The sequence below is a fragment of the Ipomoea triloba genome, chromosome 7 (genome assembly GCF_003576645.1).
Source record: "Ipomoea triloba cultivar NCNSP0323 chromosome 7, ASM357664v1".
In the NCBI taxonomy this organism is placed as follows: Eukaryota; Viridiplantae; Streptophyta; class Magnoliopsida; order Solanales; family Convolvulaceae; genus Ipomoea; species Ipomoea triloba.
The window spans coordinates 1,774,313-1,796,212 of NC_044922.1; the positions used below are offsets into that span (position 1 = coordinate 1,774,313).

The window sequence follows — 21,900 nt, forward strand, 5'->3', positions numbered from 1 at the left end:
CAATTCTTACAAATAAGTATAATTATTGTTACTAAAGTATTGTCACAATAAAATAATTAATTGCAACAATTGTAGTTGTCACTAAATCAATTTTTTGTAATAACATATTAGGTCACTAATTGTATATTTATTGTGACTACTATTGGTATCACTCAAATACTATTAGTGTATGTAAACATTGTCACAAAAGTCTTGAGTAATTGTGACAACTTTTCAAAAGTCGTCACTACTACAATAGTGACGGAGGATATAGTGACGACAGGTGACGACTTCAAAAATTGGTCACTAATTACAATAGTGACCAAAATCGATAGTTTTTGGTGACAACCGAAATTGTCACCAAATGTGAAATTTCTTGTAGTGTTTGTACAAATGAATTAGGAAAAAGAGATATACTACATAAATTTTTAATCTATATTTTTCTATTTCTCTCTAAGAAATAATAAGTTATCGTTATCATGTGAATCCCATGAAAAATTTGAGTGAGGGCAAAAGTTTAGAGTATAATTTGAAAGTCCAAACAATATTTTTAAAAAAAAAATACTACATATACTTTCAAATTTTTAATGTATACAACTTTTTCTCAATTTATATGATATATAATATAAATATCTTATTCATGCTTTGTCATATCGAAAAATATAATTTAAGGGATAACATTTGAGAGTGTGTACAATAAAATTCAATGTATTATAGCTATCAGCTCTTTTTTTAAACTAAAAATAAGGAAAATACTATATGGATTTTAACTTTTTACTCTCAACTCCTACTAAATGATCTCTCACACAAATTCTTGATGTAGACACTTTTTTTTAGACCCACGTAATGAAAATATTTTATCGAAGAATGGAGTTGAATTTGAGAAACATGTAATAGAACTAAAAACAAAAAATCCAATATATCAATTATTGCTTCTACTTTTGAGCGGCATCTGAGTAGCTGCCTACTTCTTCTTGTTATAATAATATTATTATTATAATATATTTAAACCAAGCTAACTAAAATAATTAAATCATGTAACCGAATGTGAGGTGTGTGGTTCGTGCATGCAGAGGCTATATCTTACATGGAGCATTACGTGGGTGTGTCTTGTGTGATTAGTGGAGTGGCCTTAATTATAGCACTTCATGGAATACTACATGAGCATAGCTTTAGGATTATTTGTTATTCTTCTTTACTATAAATAATATGTAATGCATTTCATTTATTCATCAATTAAAAAAGGCATTCTTCCTTAATACCTCTTTCTCTCTCAATTCTATATATACGTATAGATATATATATTTATATATATTTATATATATTATAGATATATTATATTTAATATATATCTAACACTTCTTCTTCTTCTTCCTTCTCTTTTTTTTTTTTTTTTTTTTTGAGAAAAGTAGTCGCCAGCTATGTGATTAAATCATAACAAATTTTTGGGGTTGATTGAGATGACTTATACAAAATTGAAATATGGAAAAGTAATGTAAAGATTTTTATTTTTTTTTGAGTTCTACTGACTCGGTTACAATGTAGTATCTGGTCATAGCTAGCTACTTTCTCAACCTACTGAAGCACAAAGAGTCAACAGATGCCTCTACTGAGGCTCGAACCCACTCCCTTCCACATGGAGTGTACACCGGGTGCTGCTTGACACACGGTCTTTGGCTAATGTAAAGATATTTAAAAAGATTGATATATAATTATTAATCACATTATCTTGTTTTCAAAAAAAATAATAATTAATCACATTATCTTTAATATTAACTCAAAATAATAAACGATGTATTATCAGTTATTTCTCATTTTATTTGACATTCTACAAGTTTTTCTTGCACCATTTTATCTTTTAAAACTTATTTTTTAAAAAAATTCACTATTTTGTGTTTGTTAGTTCTTTTTATATAATTTTCAAATATATAAGTTTTATATATTATCACTAAAGTAAATATTAGAAAAAAGTAAGTTGTTGTTAGAAAAAGTAAGTTGTTGTGGGCATGGGAACCAATAATTAGCTATTGGAATATTTTAGAATTGGTTTTATTAATTAATTAGGATGATTATTTTAAAATTATTTTAGATTTAGTTTGTTAGAATTATATTAAATTTAATGTTTATCTTAGTTAGTTTTTTTTTTTTTCATTATCTTAGTTTGTTAGTTAGGATTATTTTATCATATTCTAAATAATTATCTTATTCATGTGGTTGTAATATGCTTGTTAAGGACTATTTAAGGCCATTGCATGCCAAATGGAATACATAGTTGAGAATTTTTGAGTTAGAAAACTGAGTGTTTTCTGGAACTCGTTTGACCATGATCAAGTCAGGGTGATTCTGACTTATCAAGTGTGAAACCTCACTTGTGGCGTCGTCCCACGTATCACCTTATAACCCGGTGTTGCCAAGGACTTATTAAAACCCAAATATTAGCCCTTATCCCAATCCAAGTTAAACCTCCAAATTTGATTTCACCTAGCCTAATAAACCTTTCTAAAGCATTATTTTTTAATTAGAATGTGAAGAGAAGATCGGGCCAACCAAGTTCGCGCATCATTGTTAATTGAATTTAACATACTGAATGAGATGAAAGGAGTATATAATTTAGCACATTAAATGAGATGAAATGAATATATATTAGTAATGAAAATTAATTTTGTGTTGACGAAAAGTGTTAAATGCATATGTACAAATATTCACAGACTTGAAGGAATGAGGTACACCTCAATTTAAATTTATTGACGCGCACTAGCAAATTTTTTTTTATGAAACATACAAAAAACTTTAACTCCTGCAAAATGATTTTCTTTCAACTTTCTCTTCTATTTATCTCACATTCTTGCCCCNTAAAAATTTCTAACACCCTTAGACATGGGTTATGAAATTTAGAGAATTAATCTAGGTTAAACTGAAAACCTAGTGTGTGTGTGTATATATATATATAATTCAAAAAGTTACTTGTAAGAATTTTAAATCAGACAGATTCACTTGAAATGTATAATAATTTTTAATAAAATATAATTTTTTTGATAAATTTATAAAAAATATTATATTATATTTTAAAAGTATTATAAATTTCATACTAGACTTTTTTTTTTATTTACACAAAATTTATCCTTATTAATTATTGCTTCAACTTTTGCGACTAATTAAAGATTAATCTCACTTGTCCATCCTCAAAAGTATTATGTTTTTCCTTATAAATAACAAATATTTATTCATGATTTAGTATTATATTTGCTAGTATAAGTATTATACATTTGCATATTGTTCTAACCCAACCCGACCCGTCTTCCGAATAAAGATCCGTGAGACGATATCATACAAGTGATATTTAAATATAATGTACTCGTATTATATATAATCAAAATTAATTGTTAGTTAATAAAACGTGTTAAATGCATACATGCATGCATGCATTCATACATAAAATATTTCTCTACAGAGTAAAATAAAAATAAATCATTAAAATATTTAAATTTTCTTTTTTGAAACATGATTTAAAACAATGTACGAATATTTAATCTTTTATAATTTATACACTAACTAAAAGAATTAAGAAAAAATTTTAGCCAAATTAATTAAATAATGGTTTTAGCCAAAAATTTTAGCAAAATTAATTAAATCCTAGCAGGAGTTTTACCTCTAAATTATGTAAATTCAGTATACAAATAATATATTTTTAATATGTTTACAATGTACATTGTATTCAGAGAAAATATATTATTTGAGTATTAAAAATACATTATATATTACACTTTTAATATATTAAAAATATTTTTTTTTTATAGTCACATGGTCGACATAATAATTTGCCCAGTGGAGAGTGATAGGGCCCAACGGTCCTTCTTTCCACACATTAATTGTGTTTATTTATCAATTATTGCTTCAATTTTGAGTAGGAGTGGCGCCCAGCTAGGTGAAGAATCCGATGAAATTTTCTGAGACGACTTAGCTTTTACAAAGTCACGCCTATTGTAGTTTTGTGTGTTCATCATATGCTTTTCAATCTCCCTTCTAAGTACTTCCATGCATGTGTTAGAGGACCTGATCGAATTCCGGCCATATCAATATATCAAATATATGCCTTGATAGATGGCTTCTACCTCTTCTTCTGTTACTGCTTGGCGATCAACTCAGGGATGGACGTATGATGTTTTCTTGAATTTTAGAGGTCCAGATATTCGTAAGACTTTTATAGATTTTCTTTATGAGTCGCTGGTACGTAAAGGAATTCGTACTTTCCAAGATGACAATCGACTGGAAAAAGGAGACTGCATCACCCCGAGCCTAATAAAAGGTATTGAAGAATCGCAGTTTTTTATTACAGTCTTCTCCAAAGGCTATGCATCGTCAAAATGGTGTTTGGAAGAACTTGCAACAATCATGGAACTCCAAGAAAAGTTCCGCAGGCAAACTGTGGTGCCAGTTTTTTACGACGTGGAGCCTACAGATGTCCGGAATCAAAAAGGAAGTTTTGAAGATTGGTTCAAGACAAGCTTTTTGAAGGATGAGAAGGAGGAGATGGTAAGAAGATGGAAGGAAGCTTTGAAAAGAGCAGGCTCTCTCAAAGGGTATCATTTGCAGAAGGACTATAATGGGTTTGCTTTCAACTTCCTCTTTTTTTTTTTTTGGGAAATAAGAACTTATTAAGAATTAATTAAAAGATCTAGGAGTCGCGAAGCCCCGACAATTGTACAAAATAGTCAATTTAACATTTTTTGGTAATAAGTTTAAAGAAGTAAACAAAGTTACTTTGTTGAAGTGTGGTGTAAACCCTCCGAAGCTAATGCATCTGCCACATGGTTTGCTTCGCGATAAACGTGAGCAGCTTTCAACTTCCTCTTCTCATGTGATTCATCTTCAATATTTGCTCATTCAATTCGTTTTTGTGTGCTTACTTTGTACTTTTATTTTTAATTTATATGCAAGTATGTAGTGGTTATAATCTTTTTATTTTTTTAGTTTTTAAGAAAGAAAAAAACAGTAGTTGGTTTGCTTTCCTCAATACCTACAGTATTTAATATTGAAAAGGAAAGTATAGAAGTGTGAATAATTTTATTAGTATAGACGTCCATTATGGATATTCATTAAGAAAACAGTAGAACTGCAACTTTTTTTTTATGAAGGATGGAAATTTTATATTGATGTGTCATAGCTTTTTGAATGGGATCTAGCTCTCCCATAATCTAAGTTGCATTGCTAGCTTCAATATAATGATATCAATTTTGTCAGATTCGAAGCAAAATGTGCAGAAAACGTTGCTGCCGACATACATGCTCGATTGAATCAAGCAACGCTAGCCTATGAGGAGAACTTAGTGGGGTTAGAATCTAGAGTTAACAACATTTGTAAGTGGTTGAGGTGGGCATCTGATAATGATGATGATGATGTTCGATTCATTGGTATTTGTGGTATGGAAGGTATCGGTAAGACAACAATTGCAACCACTGTTTTTAATAGATTTTCAATCAATTTTGATGGAGCTTGTTTTCTTGCCGATGTTAGACAAAATAATGTCACTGAATTGCAAAAGACCCTTATAACAAAAATCCTAAAGGAAAAATCAGGAGTAGAAATAAGCAATGTGCAAGATGGAATGGGGAAGATAAGGACGAGGCTTCAAGGGAAAAAAGTGTTGATTGTTCTTGATGATGTAGACGACCAGCTAGAACAATTAGACAAATTAGCAAGAGGTGATTGGTTTGGTAGGGGCAGTAGAGTGATTATAACCACAAGAAATGCAGGAGTATTGCGATCTCATGGAGTTGATAAAAAGTATATATACCAAGTAGATACATTGGAAGATCAGAAAGCTATTCAACTCTTTAGTTTCTATGCATTTAAAAAGAAACCTAAGACTGGCATGGAACAACTATGTGGATCAGCTGTGCGCTATTGTGGAGGTCTTCCATTAGCACTTAAAGTTTTGGGGTCTTCTCTTTGTGGACTAGAGGCTGCCGAATGGGAAAGGGCTCTAAAGCAACTCAAGGACACAAGCATTGACGATATTAAAAAAACACTTGAGATAAGTTTTGATAGATTAAATTCCAAAAACAAAAAAATCTTTTTAAATATTGCATTTTTTTCAGCACCACGAAGAAAAACATGTAAAAGAGGCGTTTAATGGTTTGCAAAAAAAAAAATTTAAAAAGCGTTTAATATATATATATATATATATATATATATATATATATATATATATATATATATATGTATGTATGTATGTATGTATGTATGTATAGACTATTATATTATATATACACACACATAGGCATTGATTGTTCAATGAGCTTCAATATATTAATGGTTCCACTACTGGGTTTATACACACAGTCATATATTTTTATATTAATAAGTTATATTGTTGAAGTGATACTTCCTTCAGCGAATTTTGTATCTTTCTTTTTCACCTATTTTCTTCAACATTTTTTTTTAATATTTAAATTCAATTTTCTTTTAGTCTAATTAGATTTTAATGCAAATTTGAAGTATGTAATTTTTACTCCCTCAAACTAAATTAAATTTTAAATAATTTGAGTAAAGCCTAGTTATCGGTCTCATGCATACATTTTGAATAGGAAGGTGTAAATATCAATCTACAAGATAAAATAAGTTGAATGCATGCACAATTAATGCTAGAACATAGTGCCGCAAAGGCTAACACATTGCTAAAGAGGTTTCGATAGCAAAAATGTTGTCATTTATATATGTGTGTAACAAATGCATCCATAATTCGATCAACATATACCATATCATTCATAAATCTTAACTAGAGTAAATAATATATTTTTTAAAATAATATTAAATATAATGAATTCATGCAAATATATTGACATGATAATTTAAACAAGTCAAATGGGTCAAGTTAAATAAGTCAACATGTTATCAACATGAGCCATTTTAAAGATTAATCCCTTATATTTTTTTTGTGCAATTTCATGTATTGTTTATTGATTTTGTTAACAATTGCTAGGTCGAGATACAACCGAACTATGGGAATTGACTGAAATTGTAGATCAAGTTCAATGTCAAATGGTTTCCATGCCAGAGTGCTCTGACGCTAAGGTTTTTGAACTAATTTTTTCTTTATCATTTTTTCTTGTAGTTCATCTCTCTTACAGATAGACAATGTTTCTTTAACTAATAAATAAAGTGTACTTATAAGGTAATTAATTCTCCATGAATTTCAACACTTGATGTTGAAATGAATTTTGTTAAGGTTTCCCGACTTCTTTATACAAATTCTGGTGTTGGCATCTTGGCACTTAGCTCAAATGGTACTGGAAAACTATGGAAATTGTCCTACAATAAACAAAATCCAAGCAGAAAGGTAGTGAATAGATTAAGGCCCTGTTTGGTAAATGGCTGTTGGCTGATTGGGTTGGTTGTTTGGGTTAGAATGAATGATTTGTTGATAATATTAGCTGATTGTAGAAAGTTGTTTGATAAATTAGTTGTTAGCTGATAGCTGTTTGGTATAATTTCTTTTATCAAAAAGCTAATTGAAAAGGCTGCTTTGAGTAGCCTTTTGAATTTTAGCATTTTGGAGTTACAAAAAGCTTATTAACCAAACAATTAATAGTGGTCAAATAAGTCAAAATTGGCTGATAGGCTGATTATTTACCAAACAGGGCCTAAGAGTAATTTTTTTGCTATACTATTTATGTTAATGTCTTGCATTAATGTTTGACAAATGAGTATCTAAAGTATGTTGTTTCTAATGGCCACTGCCAATCCTGTGGAACAGAATTGGCAACCAAACACTGGTACTCCTACGATTAATGATGTGCCAGGTGTCAACCTAGAGGAAACAGTTCCTTGCATAGCCGTCTCGAATGATGACTTTTATGTTGTGTCAGCTGCTGGTAAGAAGGTCTCATTGTTTAACATCATGTCAAATAAGGTATGGCTAACGAACAAATTTAACTCTTAATTATCACATTTGGATTTATAAATGGCTATGCGCGTGATTTCTATAATGTATATGTGATGTAGGTAACGAAAACAAAGTCATTGCCATCTGCATCAACTTTCTTAGCTTTTGATCCTCATCATGACAACAACATTATTGCAATTGGTATGAAGAACTCATCCATATATATATGTGATTGGGTAAATGAGGTAAGTTCTCTATGAATTCATATCTTATTGCATTATGTGTATAATAATTTAACATGCATTGATTTAATTAATTTTATATATAGGAATTATTGATCGAACTTAATGAGCATCGAGAACCTATCACTGGTCTAGCATTCTCTACCAAACTTAAAATGTTGGTTTCAGCAGATGCTGATGCGCAGGTAAGCATATATAGGTCAATTAGAAAAGGAATGATAAACAACTATGGCATATTGGCATCCCTTCAATTAACAATACAGTACAGTGGAGCATACCATGACTAATCATGTAGGGACATAGCACCAATTTTTTTTTATTATAAATTTATGTATTTTGAAATTAAACTTCCAGAAGGTTCTAAATTGACCAAAGATTTGTGCTTTCTATGTTATCCACTTTGTGCATACCAAAATTTATTTTTAACTGGAAACCAAGGTTAGTAGATTATAACTTCTTTTTTTGTTCAGCTTTGTGTGTGGAACACTAATTTGTGGGAAATGAGAAGTTCAGTTCACATCCAGTTGCCTGATGGTGAAGTGCCTTCAGGAGGTGACACACAAGTGATGTTCCATGTTGATCAAGTTCACTTACTAGTTACACATGAAACACAATTGGCAATATATGATGCATCTAAAATGGAACTCATACACCAGGTAAAACTAACATGTTTTCTCAAATCTTGAAATATGCTCATGAAGACTATAGGGTTTAACTTTGGAGTATGCTTGTTACAGTGCATCCCACATGCTTCCCTTTCTGCGCGGATCTCTTCTGCTACATATTCCTGCAACAGCCAATTAATTTATGCATCCTTTATTGATGGGAACATTGGAGTGCTTGATGCTGATACCTTAAGACTGAAATCCCGTGTTGTTCCATCTGCTTATTTACCTCATCAGCTTGTATTGAATGGGTAAGAACACCTGCTCATGTTTGGAATTAAGTCTGCAAATATTTTGTGTCACAACTTTTGTTTAAGAATACTATTCTTTTCCTTAATGAAATGTTAATTTGTGGATTAACTTGTCTATGTTATATTATTATTGTAGAAGCAAGGATGTGTATCCACTTGTGATTGCAGCACATCCGCAGGAACCCAACCAATTTGCAGTTGGATTGACAAATGGGTCTATTAAAGTCATAGAACCATTAGAATCTCAAGGCAATTGGGAAGTATCTGTATCTTCCCCAGTTGATAATGGGAAGAAAAATGGTAGATTGGTATGGCAGGTTCTTTGTCGCACATTGGGAACTATGTGTCTTGGATTATTTGGGGTAGGCATCATTCCAATTATTCAAACTAAAACTAGAAAATCAAAAATGAATTTTGATGGATATATGACAGACAGCTCCAGAACAAACAAATCCGATGGAGCAGAACAAGGTGAACCCAACCAGCCCAAGGTCGAGCCTAGCGCTCGGCCTCAGCCAATCAAGTCCCGGCTATGAGGTTCCAATTAAATCCATCAAATTTTAAATAAAATAAATTGAACACAATCATTGGTAGCTTGATGTTCCAATGGCATGCACCAAAAACTATTGTTGAGTGGATTTTAAAATGTGTGTATTTGATCATTAATGTGCACTTATACAGTATTTTTAGCAATGTTGCTCATTGGTTTTTGCAATGTTTGTATTTGAACTAACATTAATGTTTGAATTTGTATTTGTTTCACTCCGCAAACTTATGAACTTCCCAATTTCATTCTTAATAATGTTATTTCGCAGAATATGTTTGCTTTCTCTTCTGATTCACCTTTATATATCCTCTTTACTTCTATAGTTTATTACTGTCTATGCTTTCATAGATATTCATTAAAATCAGAAGAAGAACGTTATTAATGTATGAACAGAGCCCATAGTAAAGAAGATTGTGAAATTGATATGAAGTTGAGGCAAATCAATGTGAATTATACCGTGTTTTTGGCAATGTTGCTTTTTGGTTTTACAGAGTTTTTAGAGACACTTACAGTGCTTTGTAGGCTCTGTTTTAGGCAAATGATGATATTGTTGCAAGATTAAGACCAAGTGTTGATGATCTATATTGCATACATAAATTCAATCTTGATTGAACTCCCTTTTTTTTTTTAATAATTATACAATCTATGCATTAATTCCAGCCATATTGAAATGATTGATTATTAGTTAGCATATATAATCTAATAATATAATAAAATATATACACTTTCATGTGACTTACATGATAAAAATGTTTTATCTTTATTTCTTATATCATGAAGTAAAAGTGAAAGAGTAAATTTGACAGTAGAGAATTCATAATTTTATCCAGTGGAAATGTAAGAGCCCAGATGAGGAATTTTATCATTTGAGAGTAAAAAGAGTAAAAATTCATATATTTATATCTGAATTAATATGCACAGTGATATTTTCGATATTTTCTGGCACCATAAATTTCCAGGAAGCCGCCTCTCGAGACTCCCGACTCACACTCGCCGTTAGAAATTAGAAACAAAAAGTATCTCAGAGCTGAATTTTCAAGCCAAAATCTCTCGATAAGCTTTCTACTACTCAACGATTTGCTTAGAATCACGAGCCATGGCTACCTACCACCGAGAATTCCGGACGACCGTTTTCATCCTCCTCCTCTTCTTCACAGTGAACGCTTTTACTTTTTCTTCAGCCGACACGCCGTCGGAGTCCACCGTCTACGAAGTCCTAACTAACTACAGCCTACCGATCGGCCTCTTGCCGGACTGCGTGACCTCCTACACGCTCTCCGACGACGGCTCCTTCGAGGTCTTCCTCGAGAAGGCCTGCTACGTGCAGTTCGATTACTTGGTGTACTACGAGGAGAAGATCACAGGGAAGCTGGGCATCGGATCCATCACCGACTTGGACGGGATTCAAGTGAAGAGATTCTGGTTCTGGTTCGACGTGGACGAGATTAGGGTTGACCTGCCGCCCTCCGATAGTATATATTTTCAGGTTGGGATCATCAACAAGCAACTCGATGTGGATCAGTTTCAGACCGTTCACACTTGCCAGGACAGCGCCTTCACTCTCTGTGGTGTTTCTCCCAGGAAATTTCTTCAGGTAGTGGTTCTTTCTTCAAATTGAAATTTCTGCAAAATTATGCTTGTCTCTTCAGCTGTATTTTTTCTTATTGAGGATTACTTGCTGTTTATTTGATTGTTTTTATCGCGCCATAACAGTAAACATAGTTGGTGATATGGAAGCATATATCTTCACTCTTATTTGCACCTCTATTGGTAACTGTCAATATGATCAAAGCCTGTTCCAATTGCAGCTACTATAATAGAAAAATGAAGAAGTTAACTTTTACACAGACACACAAAAGAGCCTTTGAAAGGTTCCCTGATTTTCTGTATGCTATTTCCTGGGAGTGCCGTGATACATGTGTGTCTATTTTAGGACTTTCCACTAGAAATGGCTTATATAGTTACACGGAGTAATTAATTTGACAGTCTCGTAGAACCATATGACGTTTTAACCTTTCTATGCATACTTTGAGGATTGTATTACACTCTGCAAATGATCGTGTGAGCCATATCATTTAGAAGTTCTCATTGTATTTTCATTTCCGCTACTTGTTGCTACTTTGCTAGGACGTGATACCAGAAAAAAGTTACTACTGATGGTAGATTGTTGAGTGTTGATGTATCGGTGCTGTGAGCCTGTGACCTTAGAAACATGAGGGGGCAATTTCCCTTTCAATATTCACTTGTGTAAAGAGTAGAATGTGAAGGGGGTATTTCTCTAGTGCTTGGGGTTTTTTAAAGTGTTTGAATCTGTATGCAGAAATAACCATATACACCAATGTTTTATGTTAAGTTGTCAGAGGTGGTCCGCTCATCGGAACATAACACATGCATTTTCTTGTCTTTCTGAGTTGAAGATAGACAATGATAAGAAAAACTGGGATCTTAGCAAGTTGGCAGTTTAATAGGTTCAAGAGATAGTGGGAGATAGAATGATAAGAAAAAGTGGGATCTTTGCAAGTTGTCTGACTGGCAGTTTAATAGGAAAGAAAATAATGTCTCCTCACATCATTTGTTTAAAAGTTCTTTCATTTTTCTCTGCAATGTTGGAGTGTTGGAGAAAGGAAAATATTTTTTTCTCATGACTTTCTCGTCATGCATTCACCTTAAAGCTATGAGACAGTCACTTCGACAAAAACTCTATTTTGAAAACATAGAAGCTTGGTTGCACCAGAAAGAGTGCAAACGCATTAATAATTCGTCTCATCTACCTCTCTAATTCCCGATTGCTTTGAACGTGTCTTTCAACTGTCAACTGTCAACTAATATTGTTGCATCATTGACATTTCAGCCTGCGGTGTATGACTTGCCGATGCTCCTTACAGAGTAGCGAAAGGAATCCCCAGGTGCAGCAAGGTGTTGGAAGGTGATATACTACTATGCCTGCCAGGGTGCTGGACTCTTTTTCTTTTTCAGTCAAGGCAAAACTGGCCTTTGGTCTTTCCACAATATCTAGTCTAGGGTAAAGACAAAAGTGTTATATATATATATATATATATAGCTAGATACAAGTTATAAAATCCACCTCCCAACACCCCTGTAGTAACTAGTTGGATGACTTTGTAGCCTTTGACAATGAATATATATATAAATTATAATACATATGTATACATAACTTGTGTTTGAGGGAGTATTACCATTCTCAGTTCTTATTTCTCCAAAAAGAAAATGAAAAACTTAAGTTTTTACGATATCACATATTCTCATCACTCATTACAGTGAGATTAATTTGGATTTTTGGATGGTTACTAATTTGGATTGTTGCATTAGCAATTTACTTATCAGTTTTACATTGGACTGAATCCATTGAGGTCTAGTCCCTTAAGGGAACAACTAATTATCATCAATTAATATCCCATTACAAGCTAATAAAAAACTACTATCATTTGGTTCAAAAAAAAACCCACTATCATTTGAAGATTTGAGGCAAGTAAAAGAGAAATACCATAGTTTATAGAGAAAAAAATACATAAAAGTAGGAACACCATCATAAAAAAAGAAAAAAAAAATCCATCTTTCAGTGACATCTAAGAGACTAAGCATAATCCTTAAAATCAAATGTCAAAGATGAAATGGGATGATAAGTTAAAAGGCAAAGATTACATACACATTAAGAAGTTGTTAGCAGATTATTCATGCCTCCTGCCAACATTTACACATACCCATGGAGCCCAGAGATTACAATACTCTCCCTCACACCACCCATCTTTAAGGTCAAAAATTCCAGTACAAAAAGGAAAAAGAAGAAGAAGACGAAGAAACTTCAATTCCATGACGAGGACAAAGACGAAAAGGACACGACAAAATATCTAAAAAGTGAGGAAGTGTATTCTACTACTAACTTGTGTTGCCAGATTGATCAAAGTGTGGGCTATTAGTCCCAGGCGCTGGCCACGCCAGCTCCGTAGGATGGATTGTACCCGCCCCCGAACCCACTGTAACCGCCGCCCGTGTTGCCTCCGGAGTAGTAGTCGGGATTGCCTCGGTTGAAATTGGACTCTCTTCGGAAATCACGGCCGCCAAAGCGGCCGGCACCCCGGCGGCTTTTGCCTCCGTGGGAGGATCTGGCAGCGTAGCGGGAAAGCCAAGCAGGTACTTCTTGGTTTGCTTCTTGCATCAGATCTGCCAAGGAGCGCGCGATAGAGGAATTGCCCTCGTTGAAGAAGGCGGTGGCCAGGCCGGTTTTTCCTGCTCGTCCAGTTCTTCCTATGCGGTGGACATAATCGTCAATGTCATTTGGGAGGTCAAAGTTGACCACGTGAGCAACGAGAGGAATGTCGAGACCACGTGCTGCCACGTCTGTTGCAACCAGAATCGGCGTCCTGCCACTTTTGAAAGCCCTCAAAGCTTGTTCTCTTTCCTGAATAACAAACAAATAGAAAACAGCTAAAGATGCGTTTTATATACTAGACTGTAATTACAAAAACTTTTTTTGAAGTCAAAACGATATGAAGCAAGCAACTTTTAACAAGAATGGAACAATAATTCAATAATTCATTGCCAAACACATATGCCAAAACTAAGTGCGGGGAAGGTACGAGGATTCTACGATGCACGCATTTTTAGATACCGTGCAATTCAAAAGGCATCAAACATCATATTCCAACACTACCGACACATGTGGGACCCATTAAAAGAAAGGAAAACTATTTCCAAGGTCACTCGTTGACTGATTTGGAAAACATCTGTGAAATGTGAAGGATGCATTGCCTACTTTTATGCTAAACTAAAATCTATTGGATGGAAAGAAGAAACGAATATTTTGAATAATCACACATATTTTCTTAAAATAAGAAGTAATGAAGTTCACAATATCAAAATTACTTAATGACGCCAGAAATGAAATTAGGAGTGCAGGTTTCATCGATTCATAAAATGAAAACCGCATTTAATTTTTCTAAAATGAGATACAACTGATGTCAATATAATGATACTTGAAGACAAAATTGTTTTGCGAATCACCATATTATATAACTAGTAACCAAGCAACTATACCTGTTGTGTCCTATCACCATGTATAGCAGTAGCGGGGAAGTTGTTAATACAGAGCCAATGTTCCAGAGAATCAGCTCCTTTCTTCGTCTCCACAAAAACAAGTGTAAGACATTGCTGCAAAATTAGACGTATAGAACACAATTAATAGATTCCTTTATCTAACTTTTCAAACAGTTCGGAAAATTTTGGCAGATATCCATGCCTTCAAAACCTAAACTGTTCCTAAATTAAAGTTAATGTATACGAATGACTGGCATTACATTCAAGACAAAGGTACAGTAAGCGAATACAAATCTTTCGGAAAAGCTGGGACCCTGATTCTTGCAAAATCGTTCTCATTCTATATGCAGATTACCTTGCCGTTAGCCCCATTAGCCATTTGTGCGAGGAGGAGATCCATTAAATGGCTTCTCTTGTCAGTCTCTTGAACATATTCAACTCGTTGGACAATCAAATCAGTACTTGATCCAACCCTTCCGACAGCCAAAAAGATGTAGTTTGCGAGAAAATCTGCAGCTAATCTCTGCATTCACATGAATTACAAAACCGTCATTAAAGCCACCACTGCATTTTATAGTCATTCAAATAATTTATTCAACTTAGGGTCAAAGACCCAAAAACCGGGGAAACCAAAACCCAAGAATCATCTAATATCACTTCAAGGTCATAAGTTCAAAACTTCAAACCAATCTTCCTCGCCCCATAGAGTGTACTAGAGAGAGAATAGAGGCAAAACAAACCTGAATCTCTTTTGGGAAGGTAGCACTGAACAGCATTGTCTGTCTTACACCCGGTGGAGGCATGTCGGTCTGTTGCACAATTTTCCTTATTTGGGGTTCAAAACCCATGTCCAACATTCGATCAGCCTCGTCTAAAGCCAAATACCTAATCATCTCTAAAGAGACTCTTGCCCTCTCCAACAAATCAACTAATCTCCCGGGGGTTGCAACAAGTATATCCACACCTCTCTCTAGTTCCCGAAGCTGCCAAGATACATAATCAAGACGATTAATTATTACAGTAGCAATGACAATGAGCTATGCTTTGCATGTTAACACATGATTCAGTGCCTTTAAACAAAGAGATGCAACTAAACAGTATCAAACTGAGAATTCATAAATTAACAGGATGGAAAATGAAGCACTACCAAAATGTAGGTTTCATGTATATGACAACAAAATAGCTTTAGCAGTAAAAAATTTCCCTAATCATTAACTAAAGTATAAATTATATGGCAAAGATAATTTCAACTCCATTGAAGAAAAACAACTTCCAAACAATCCCGGGAGAAAGCTGGAATGCTCCATAGTCCATAAAGATAGAAAGTCTAGGTTCCAAATTAAGTTAATCGTCCAATCAAAACAATTTGCAAAGGAAAAAGAAATAGGACCTGTTGGTTTATAGGCGCGCCACCATAGGCAACAACCACCCGGACTCCAGTTTGATATGCAAACTTCCTGGCTTCTTCGTGAATCTGCAAGGTAAAACAAAAAGTCAAATCCTTGACCGCAAACCAAGTTCCAAAGATCAAATAGCATGTGCCATGAATAACAGGATCTCAGAAACCCACTTGGCATGAAAGCTCCCTTGTTGGAGAAAGAATAAGGGCAAGAGGTAATGCCATGCGTGGCCTTGGTGGCCTTAGAAATTGACCCCTCATGATCCCGCTAATGATTGGGAAGCAGAAAGCAGCCGTCTTGCCAGACCCGGTCTGAGCACAAGCCATCAAGTCCCGGCCAGCGAGTGCTATAGGGATAGCATATCGCTGCACGGGCGTTGGCTTCACATACTTGCACCTCCTAATATTATTGTTCACAGCGTCCCCTAAATCAATCTCGGCAAAAGTATTCACGGGAGGGGGCACGTTATCTCCACTCGTCTCAACTGGAATATCCTCATATGCATCAAAATTAATACCCGAATTCTCTTGCTCATCAAATGGCTGATCTCCCTCGTCCCCAAACGGATTAGACTCTCGCTCCCTGGAACGATCCCAACCACCAACTCTGGTATTCCAACCACCATGTCCCCCACCACCACCACCACCACCTCCTCCACCGCCATAGCCGCCACGGAATTCATTCCGGGGACCATTCCATCGACTTCCCCCCTGCTGGGGCGGCCCACCATAATGCACTCTATCATTCCCTGATGCTGCAACTGCTACAGCAGCAGCAGCACTAGCATATGAACCTGTCGCAGGTTGTTTCGGAGGGTCCGAGGTAGCAGGCTTGTTTCTAAGGTGCGGTGGAACATAAGCTTGCTTGGTTGAATTGGACGAGGCAACTGCGGCGGCGCCTTCTGCCGCGGAAACAGAATCAGCCCACGATGTTGGCATACTCAAAGGCGAATCAAACAAAAAACACCAATTTTTAATTTTTATTTTTTCTCTCCTCCAAATCCCTCAAATTCAAAAAATTAAACTCACGCAACCCGTGATCCAACCGGTGAATTGAAACAAAGATTCTCACTTTTTATCGACAAACGTCAAATGAAAACCCCACAATTTTCGTCAGCATCAAACAAAACCCAAATCCTTGTTCTTTTTCCTCGTTCCCGAAGCTTCACATCAGAAAGAAAACCCTGGCACACAACATTCAAAACCACAGAAATGCAGATCCAGAAATCAACATTAGTCAACACCAATTCAAAACCCACACACATCAAAAGCCTGAAATCACGCTACGAAATAAAACTAAAAAAATAAAAATTCAACAAATACCCAGACACGACAAACAAAGAACAAACCACAGCATAACTACATGTATATATTTCTATAAACCCAAATTGAAGATAGATAAAAAGATTAAAGTGGCGTACGACGAAAGGGAAGAAACCCTAAAGTTGCGATCTTTGGAGAGGAAGAGAGGGAGGGAGGCAAAAATATCTTTGAGTTTGTGTTTGTTTTGGTGTTTGGCTTTGTTGTATTCATACGTTTTCTCTCTCTAAAAAAGTGGGCTCCTGTTTGCTTTTCTCTCTCTATATTTTCGTGTCTCCGCTAATTCATCCCAGGGATCAAAAATATCACCCAAAATTGAATTTCAGCTGCGCTAGATTTCTGGCATTCTTCAATTTTTTCGGTTTTCAATTTACACAGTACATACGTACAGTACTATATTTTTGGGTGAATTTTCATGAGTATTTGTATTTCCTTTTGTATTTACATATATCTCGATATATAATAGTCACATTGAATGTGGACAAAACTTAAAGATTCCATTACAAATATATATTCCACATTTTCACCACACATCTTCACTAATTAGGTAGATGTACAGAGAAATGAGAATAAAATATATAAACAAATCAAAATAAGTCGTTCAAATCTCTATTTTTAACGATTGGTCAACGTGTTAAGAAATAATGAAACAATAATACATATAGTGAAAGTGTAAAACTCGGCTCGAAACATTATTCAATTTAAGCAGAGTGACTATTTTAATACAAGTTGTGTCATTTTAAAGTTTAGAATTGGTATGTTTTTATGAAAATACAATCATAATTAACTATTACAAAAGTTGTCATAAGCCCTCTACAATAACGTCATCATAAAGTAAGGATCAATCTTATAAGGGAATTAGTGAGGGGGTGGAAGGGTAAAAGACTGAAATTAAAATAAATTTATATTTGTTGATAAAAATGAGAAGGTTTTGAAACTTGGATTAGAATGAGAAAAAGAGTGTTTGGACATGTGTTTCTGCGTCAGAAACACATGGGAAATGCGTTTCTGACATATCTCCCAAACGCTCTTTTTTCACTTTAGTCCAAATTTCAAAACCTTTACATTTTTGTCAAGAAGTCCAATTTCCTTCACATTTCAGTCTTTGAACATGATTCTTATAAATTTTTTTGTTGTATGAGATATTTATAGTGTGATTTATCATTTATCTCTTTTATGTAATTTGTGGGATTTACTCAATACATACTATCGAATATTTGTTGTGAGTTTCACTAATGTAAGGATTACAACAAAAGTGAAAGTCATCTAGTGAGTATATCAATTTGTCTCTCTACACACAGTGGATAAAAATGAGCATTTATTTGATTTTTTTTAGACCATTCATGGTTTCCCTTCATGGAGAAGAAAATGAATGACTTTCTATAGTGGGGTTGACTCAAATTATTGATTAATTCTTTTTTTTTTTAATAATTAACCATAGATTTAGATTCTCTTATTATTAGTGTCTCATAAAGCGTATTTAATCTCCTGCAATCACATCATTACAAGCTTTATAAATTTATCATTATTTTTTGTTGTTGTTGTTGTTGTTGTGGTGTGTATATATATATTGAAAAAGAAAAATAATACGGAGTAATATAATATAAAAGTATTGGTGAAAAATAAATCTAAAATGTGTGCCTTTGTGATTTTTTTTTTTTTAATTTTTTTGCCATTTTTACAAATTTGTTAAAACAAAAAATATTCATCCTGGGTTGGGTAAGATTTGTATAGTTCTAAATGTATTCAGAGTTTGAAAACAAAAATAATGTAACTTTATGTAATTGAGTTATAGTAAAAGTCAACAAATTTATCAATAATCTATCAATAATTATAAAAATTTGTAAAATTCAATTATTGCTAACATATTTTAAATTGAACTTGTCACACAAGATCTTTTCATTTACGATAATACAAATTGTCCATTATTCACATGGTCTTCTTAGTATGATTTATTTCTCATGTGTGTTTTACAAGACACTACAAGAACAAAACTTACTCAATATGATTTATTTTTAATGTGTGATTTTCGAGACATTACATTATTCTTACTCAATGCCCACTTTTGAGTAATAGTTGTAGTTTCCCATTGTTCAAAAACAAAAAGTTGTAGTTTCCCATCAGCAAACAAAAGAAAAATGCAAACTTACCTGGACTATGTCAAAAAACAAGATTTGATGAAAAGTTTAATAAAAGTGGCATTTTCTTATCCAACATTGAACTCTCACGAATGGGGTAATTGACCACAGGCCAGCTTCTTGCACAAAGAATAATGAAAAATGTGCAGTGAAAAATGAAACATCCTTATCAAGACTTCCCAAATCCTAAAACAACAGTTGGTACCTAAACATTGACAATTAGTTCTTGATCACAAGAACAAGTTCTGTAACAATCAACATTTCACAGCGACTGTCCAGAAGAAAAAGGATTGATTATCCAAATGCAGGCTGTGGGCAAAATGTTCAGCTTTATTGCGATTTTGCAGCAGTGAAATTCAACATGAGGCAAAAACCCGGTCTAAAAACAGTTCAAAAGTAGTTGCTTTTGTAGAAGTTTTTAAGGAAATTGGAGGTGCCTTGGTCTTTGGCATCCCCATCCTGCATGAAATCTTCATGGCCCGTGACATATTGGCCAATGATGTGGTGCCTTTGCTTCGAGTGGTCCACGACGTTCTTCAGCTCCTCCATGCCCTTGAACAGCAGCAAATCAATCACCTGTAGGTAGACAAAAGGTTAGGGGCTACAGTGAACACGCAGACATTACTGGGTCAATCTATTCGATTAGTTTTTAGACATTGCCTCTACAGTCAGAAAGTATTATAACTCCACATCTAATAGTTCACTCTATAATATCATTGAGAGACACTACCCCAAAGCATAGATTTAAGTTTACTGCTAGATGAGCTGATGATTGAATAAAGCACGGGTAGTTTTTCATGTATACCATTTTATGTACACAGATGGTAATAGCTCAGTTCGTAACATCATTAAGAGACAATGACCCAAGCCATAGGTTTTAAGTTTACCATTGAATGAACCGATGAGTGTATAGAGAAGGGGTAGTTTTTGTGCATATTGTTCTATGTACATGGATGGGCTGTAATCCATATGCCTCATGTATGCAGTTTTGCTGGGGAAATGCCATCAAAATTTCAAAATAAAACCAAAGGTCTATTAAAAGGATAGATGCTGCCTTTGCATATGTATGGTTAGGAAGTAATTAATACTATCATTAACACTGCAAAACTAGACTAGAAAGAACAAAAAAGATACTAGTACATAGTATATATTATCACACAGAGAATTAAGCATGGTGGGATTGGTTTTATAAATGAAAAATGGGAATCTATAGTGTTTCTGCGGAGGCGATAAAGTGGTATTAGAGTCAAAAGGAGTACATAGATAAAATTCAAGAAGAATGAAATTCATCAAGATCTTATATCAAAGATCAAATCATTTTGGATCTGCAGGAAGATGGAATGACCCTTTATGCTCCCACAAGTCTCATCACAGATGAAAAATATTTTGACACCGGGTCTCCAGTGATACTAATACAAGGCAAATAGACCCTGGGTCTCCAGTGATACTAATACAAGGCAAATACATCTGTCATGTGTGAGCAATATTTAGGTGGAAATACAATAATATTCATATGGTAATACATGGCAGTACAATGTGCAATGTGCTGCCAACAATATTTAGGTGGTAATACACTAATACTTGAATATTGTGCTCCCTCACATAATAATACCCTTACCGCATATTTAGGTGGTAAGCCACAGATTAACAGCATTGTGCTCCCTCACATAATAATACCCTTACCACATTTTTTGGCTAGGTAATTGTTACGGCATATCAGCTCAAACAACATAGCCCATTTAAATCATCTTCTATTAATCCCTGTATCAAACTTGCACATAGTGAGATAGATGCATCAGCGCATGCGTGCACAGAGAGGACAGCAGCCCAGGCCGGTGGAAGAGGAAGATAAATCTTATGGTACAAACAATAGTCACCATGTGGAGAACCTGTAAGTACTACGGGGTAATTATCCTCACCCATTTTCTCATCTTTCAACTGAAAAGTGGTTTCCACTTTCCACAAAACAGATTGATGCTTCCTCACATTGTTTCCCTCCACTTACTTTTCCTTCTGATAAGCATAAAACACACCCCACAACCCACCCAAATTATTGAGGGGAAAAAAAAACAAGAACATGTACTAGAAATCATACTCTTTTTTCTTCATGAAATTCCAGGTTCTGAAGTAGCACAAAGTTGAGGACAGACTTAAGTTATAACAAAATGAAAGGTCGAAACTTTCTATAATGAAATCATAAATTAAGAGACACGCATGCCAATTCTAATTTCCTAACCTAAGGAACTTACTTCTTTTCATATTTGTTTCACCCCTTTGCCTTTCATGGTTAAGAAATGCCACACATTACCATTTTCACAAACTAGTTAATATAAATAACATAACAGGCAATTATCAATTTTGATCTTTCATAACCCATACTCTCCAGGTAATTCACACCCAAAAAAAAAAAAAAAAAAAA

At 34.2% G+C, this 21,900-nt stretch overlaps 4 protein-coding genes across 7 annotated transcripts in view; 2 read left to right on the forward strand and 2 right to left on the reverse strand.

Annotated features, from left to right (window-relative positions):
- Positions 1 to 3,905: 3,905 nt before the first annotated feature.
- Positions 3,906 to 9,793, forward strand: LOC116025603 (topless-related protein 3-like). Of its 3 annotated transcripts, none has more exons than XM_031266892.1 (10): positions 3,906 to 4,586; positions 5,221 to 5,414; positions 6,962 to 7,053; positions 7,208 to 7,318; positions 7,736 to 7,891; positions 7,984 to 8,109; positions 8,193 to 8,291; positions 8,577 to 8,762; positions 8,844 to 9,022; positions 9,159 to 9,793. In XM_031266892.1, exons 1-10 carry the CDS (start codon positions 4,081 to 4,083, stop codon positions 9,556 to 9,558), a joined length of 2,049 nt encoding a protein of 682 aa, XP_031122752.1. In that variant the 5' UTR covers positions 3,906 to 4,080; the 3' UTR covers positions 9,559 to 9,793. The 3 variants fall into 3 exon arrangements, with proteins under 3 accessions (XP_031122752.1, XP_031122753.1, XP_031122754.1); XM_031266893.1 differs by having other exon boundaries at positions 3,906 to 4,559; XM_031266894.1 differs by lacking the exon at positions 7,208 to 7,318.
- A 728-nt stretch (positions 9,794 to 10,521) lies between these two features.
- On the forward strand, positions 10,522 to 12,762 carry LOC116024534. The gene is made up of 2 exons (XM_031265447.1): positions 10,522 to 11,163; positions 12,421 to 12,762. Exons 1-2 carry the CDS (start codon positions 10,666 to 10,668, stop codon positions 12,457 to 12,459), a joined length of 537 nt encoding a protein of 178 aa, XP_031121307.1. The 5' UTR covers positions 10,522 to 10,665; the 3' UTR covers positions 12,460 to 12,762.
- A 382-nt stretch (positions 12,763 to 13,144) lies between these two features.
- On the reverse strand, positions 13,145 to 17,624 carry LOC116025245 (DEAD-box ATP-dependent RNA helicase 37-like). 2 transcript variants are annotated; one of them, XM_031266409.1, is made up of 7 exons: positions 17,445 to 17,624; positions 16,195 to 17,207; positions 16,015 to 16,098; positions 15,365 to 15,607; positions 14,980 to 15,147; positions 14,625 to 14,738; positions 13,504 to 13,989 (listed from the first exon to the last, which is right to left on the reverse strand). In XM_031266409.1, the coding sequence occupies exons 2-7, from the start codon at positions 16,960 to 16,962 to the stop codon at positions 13,504 to 13,506; spliced, it is 1,863 nt and encodes a 620-aa protein (XP_031122269.1). In that variant the 5' UTR covers positions 16,963 to 17,207; positions 17,445 to 17,624. The 2 variants fall into 2 exon arrangements, with proteins under 2 accessions (XP_031122270.1, XP_031122269.1); XM_031266410.1 differs by lacking the exon at positions 17,445 to 17,624 and having other exon boundaries at positions 13,145 to 13,989; positions 16,195 to 16,962.
- Positions 17,625 to 19,516: 1,892 nt separating this feature from the next.
- The window catches only part of LOC116025167 (NADH dehydrogenase [ubiquinone] 1 alpha subcomplex subunit 6), a 3,970-nt gene continuing 1,586 nt past the window's right edge, over positions 19,517 to 21,900 (reverse strand). The window contains exon 2 of the mRNA XM_031266286.1: positions 19,517 to 20,057. Within this exon, the coding sequence (XP_031122146.1) occupies positions 19,872 to 20,057 (186 nt within the window). The 3' untranslated portion in view covers positions 19,517 to 19,871. The remainder of the gene's footprint in view (positions 20,058 to 21,900) is intronic.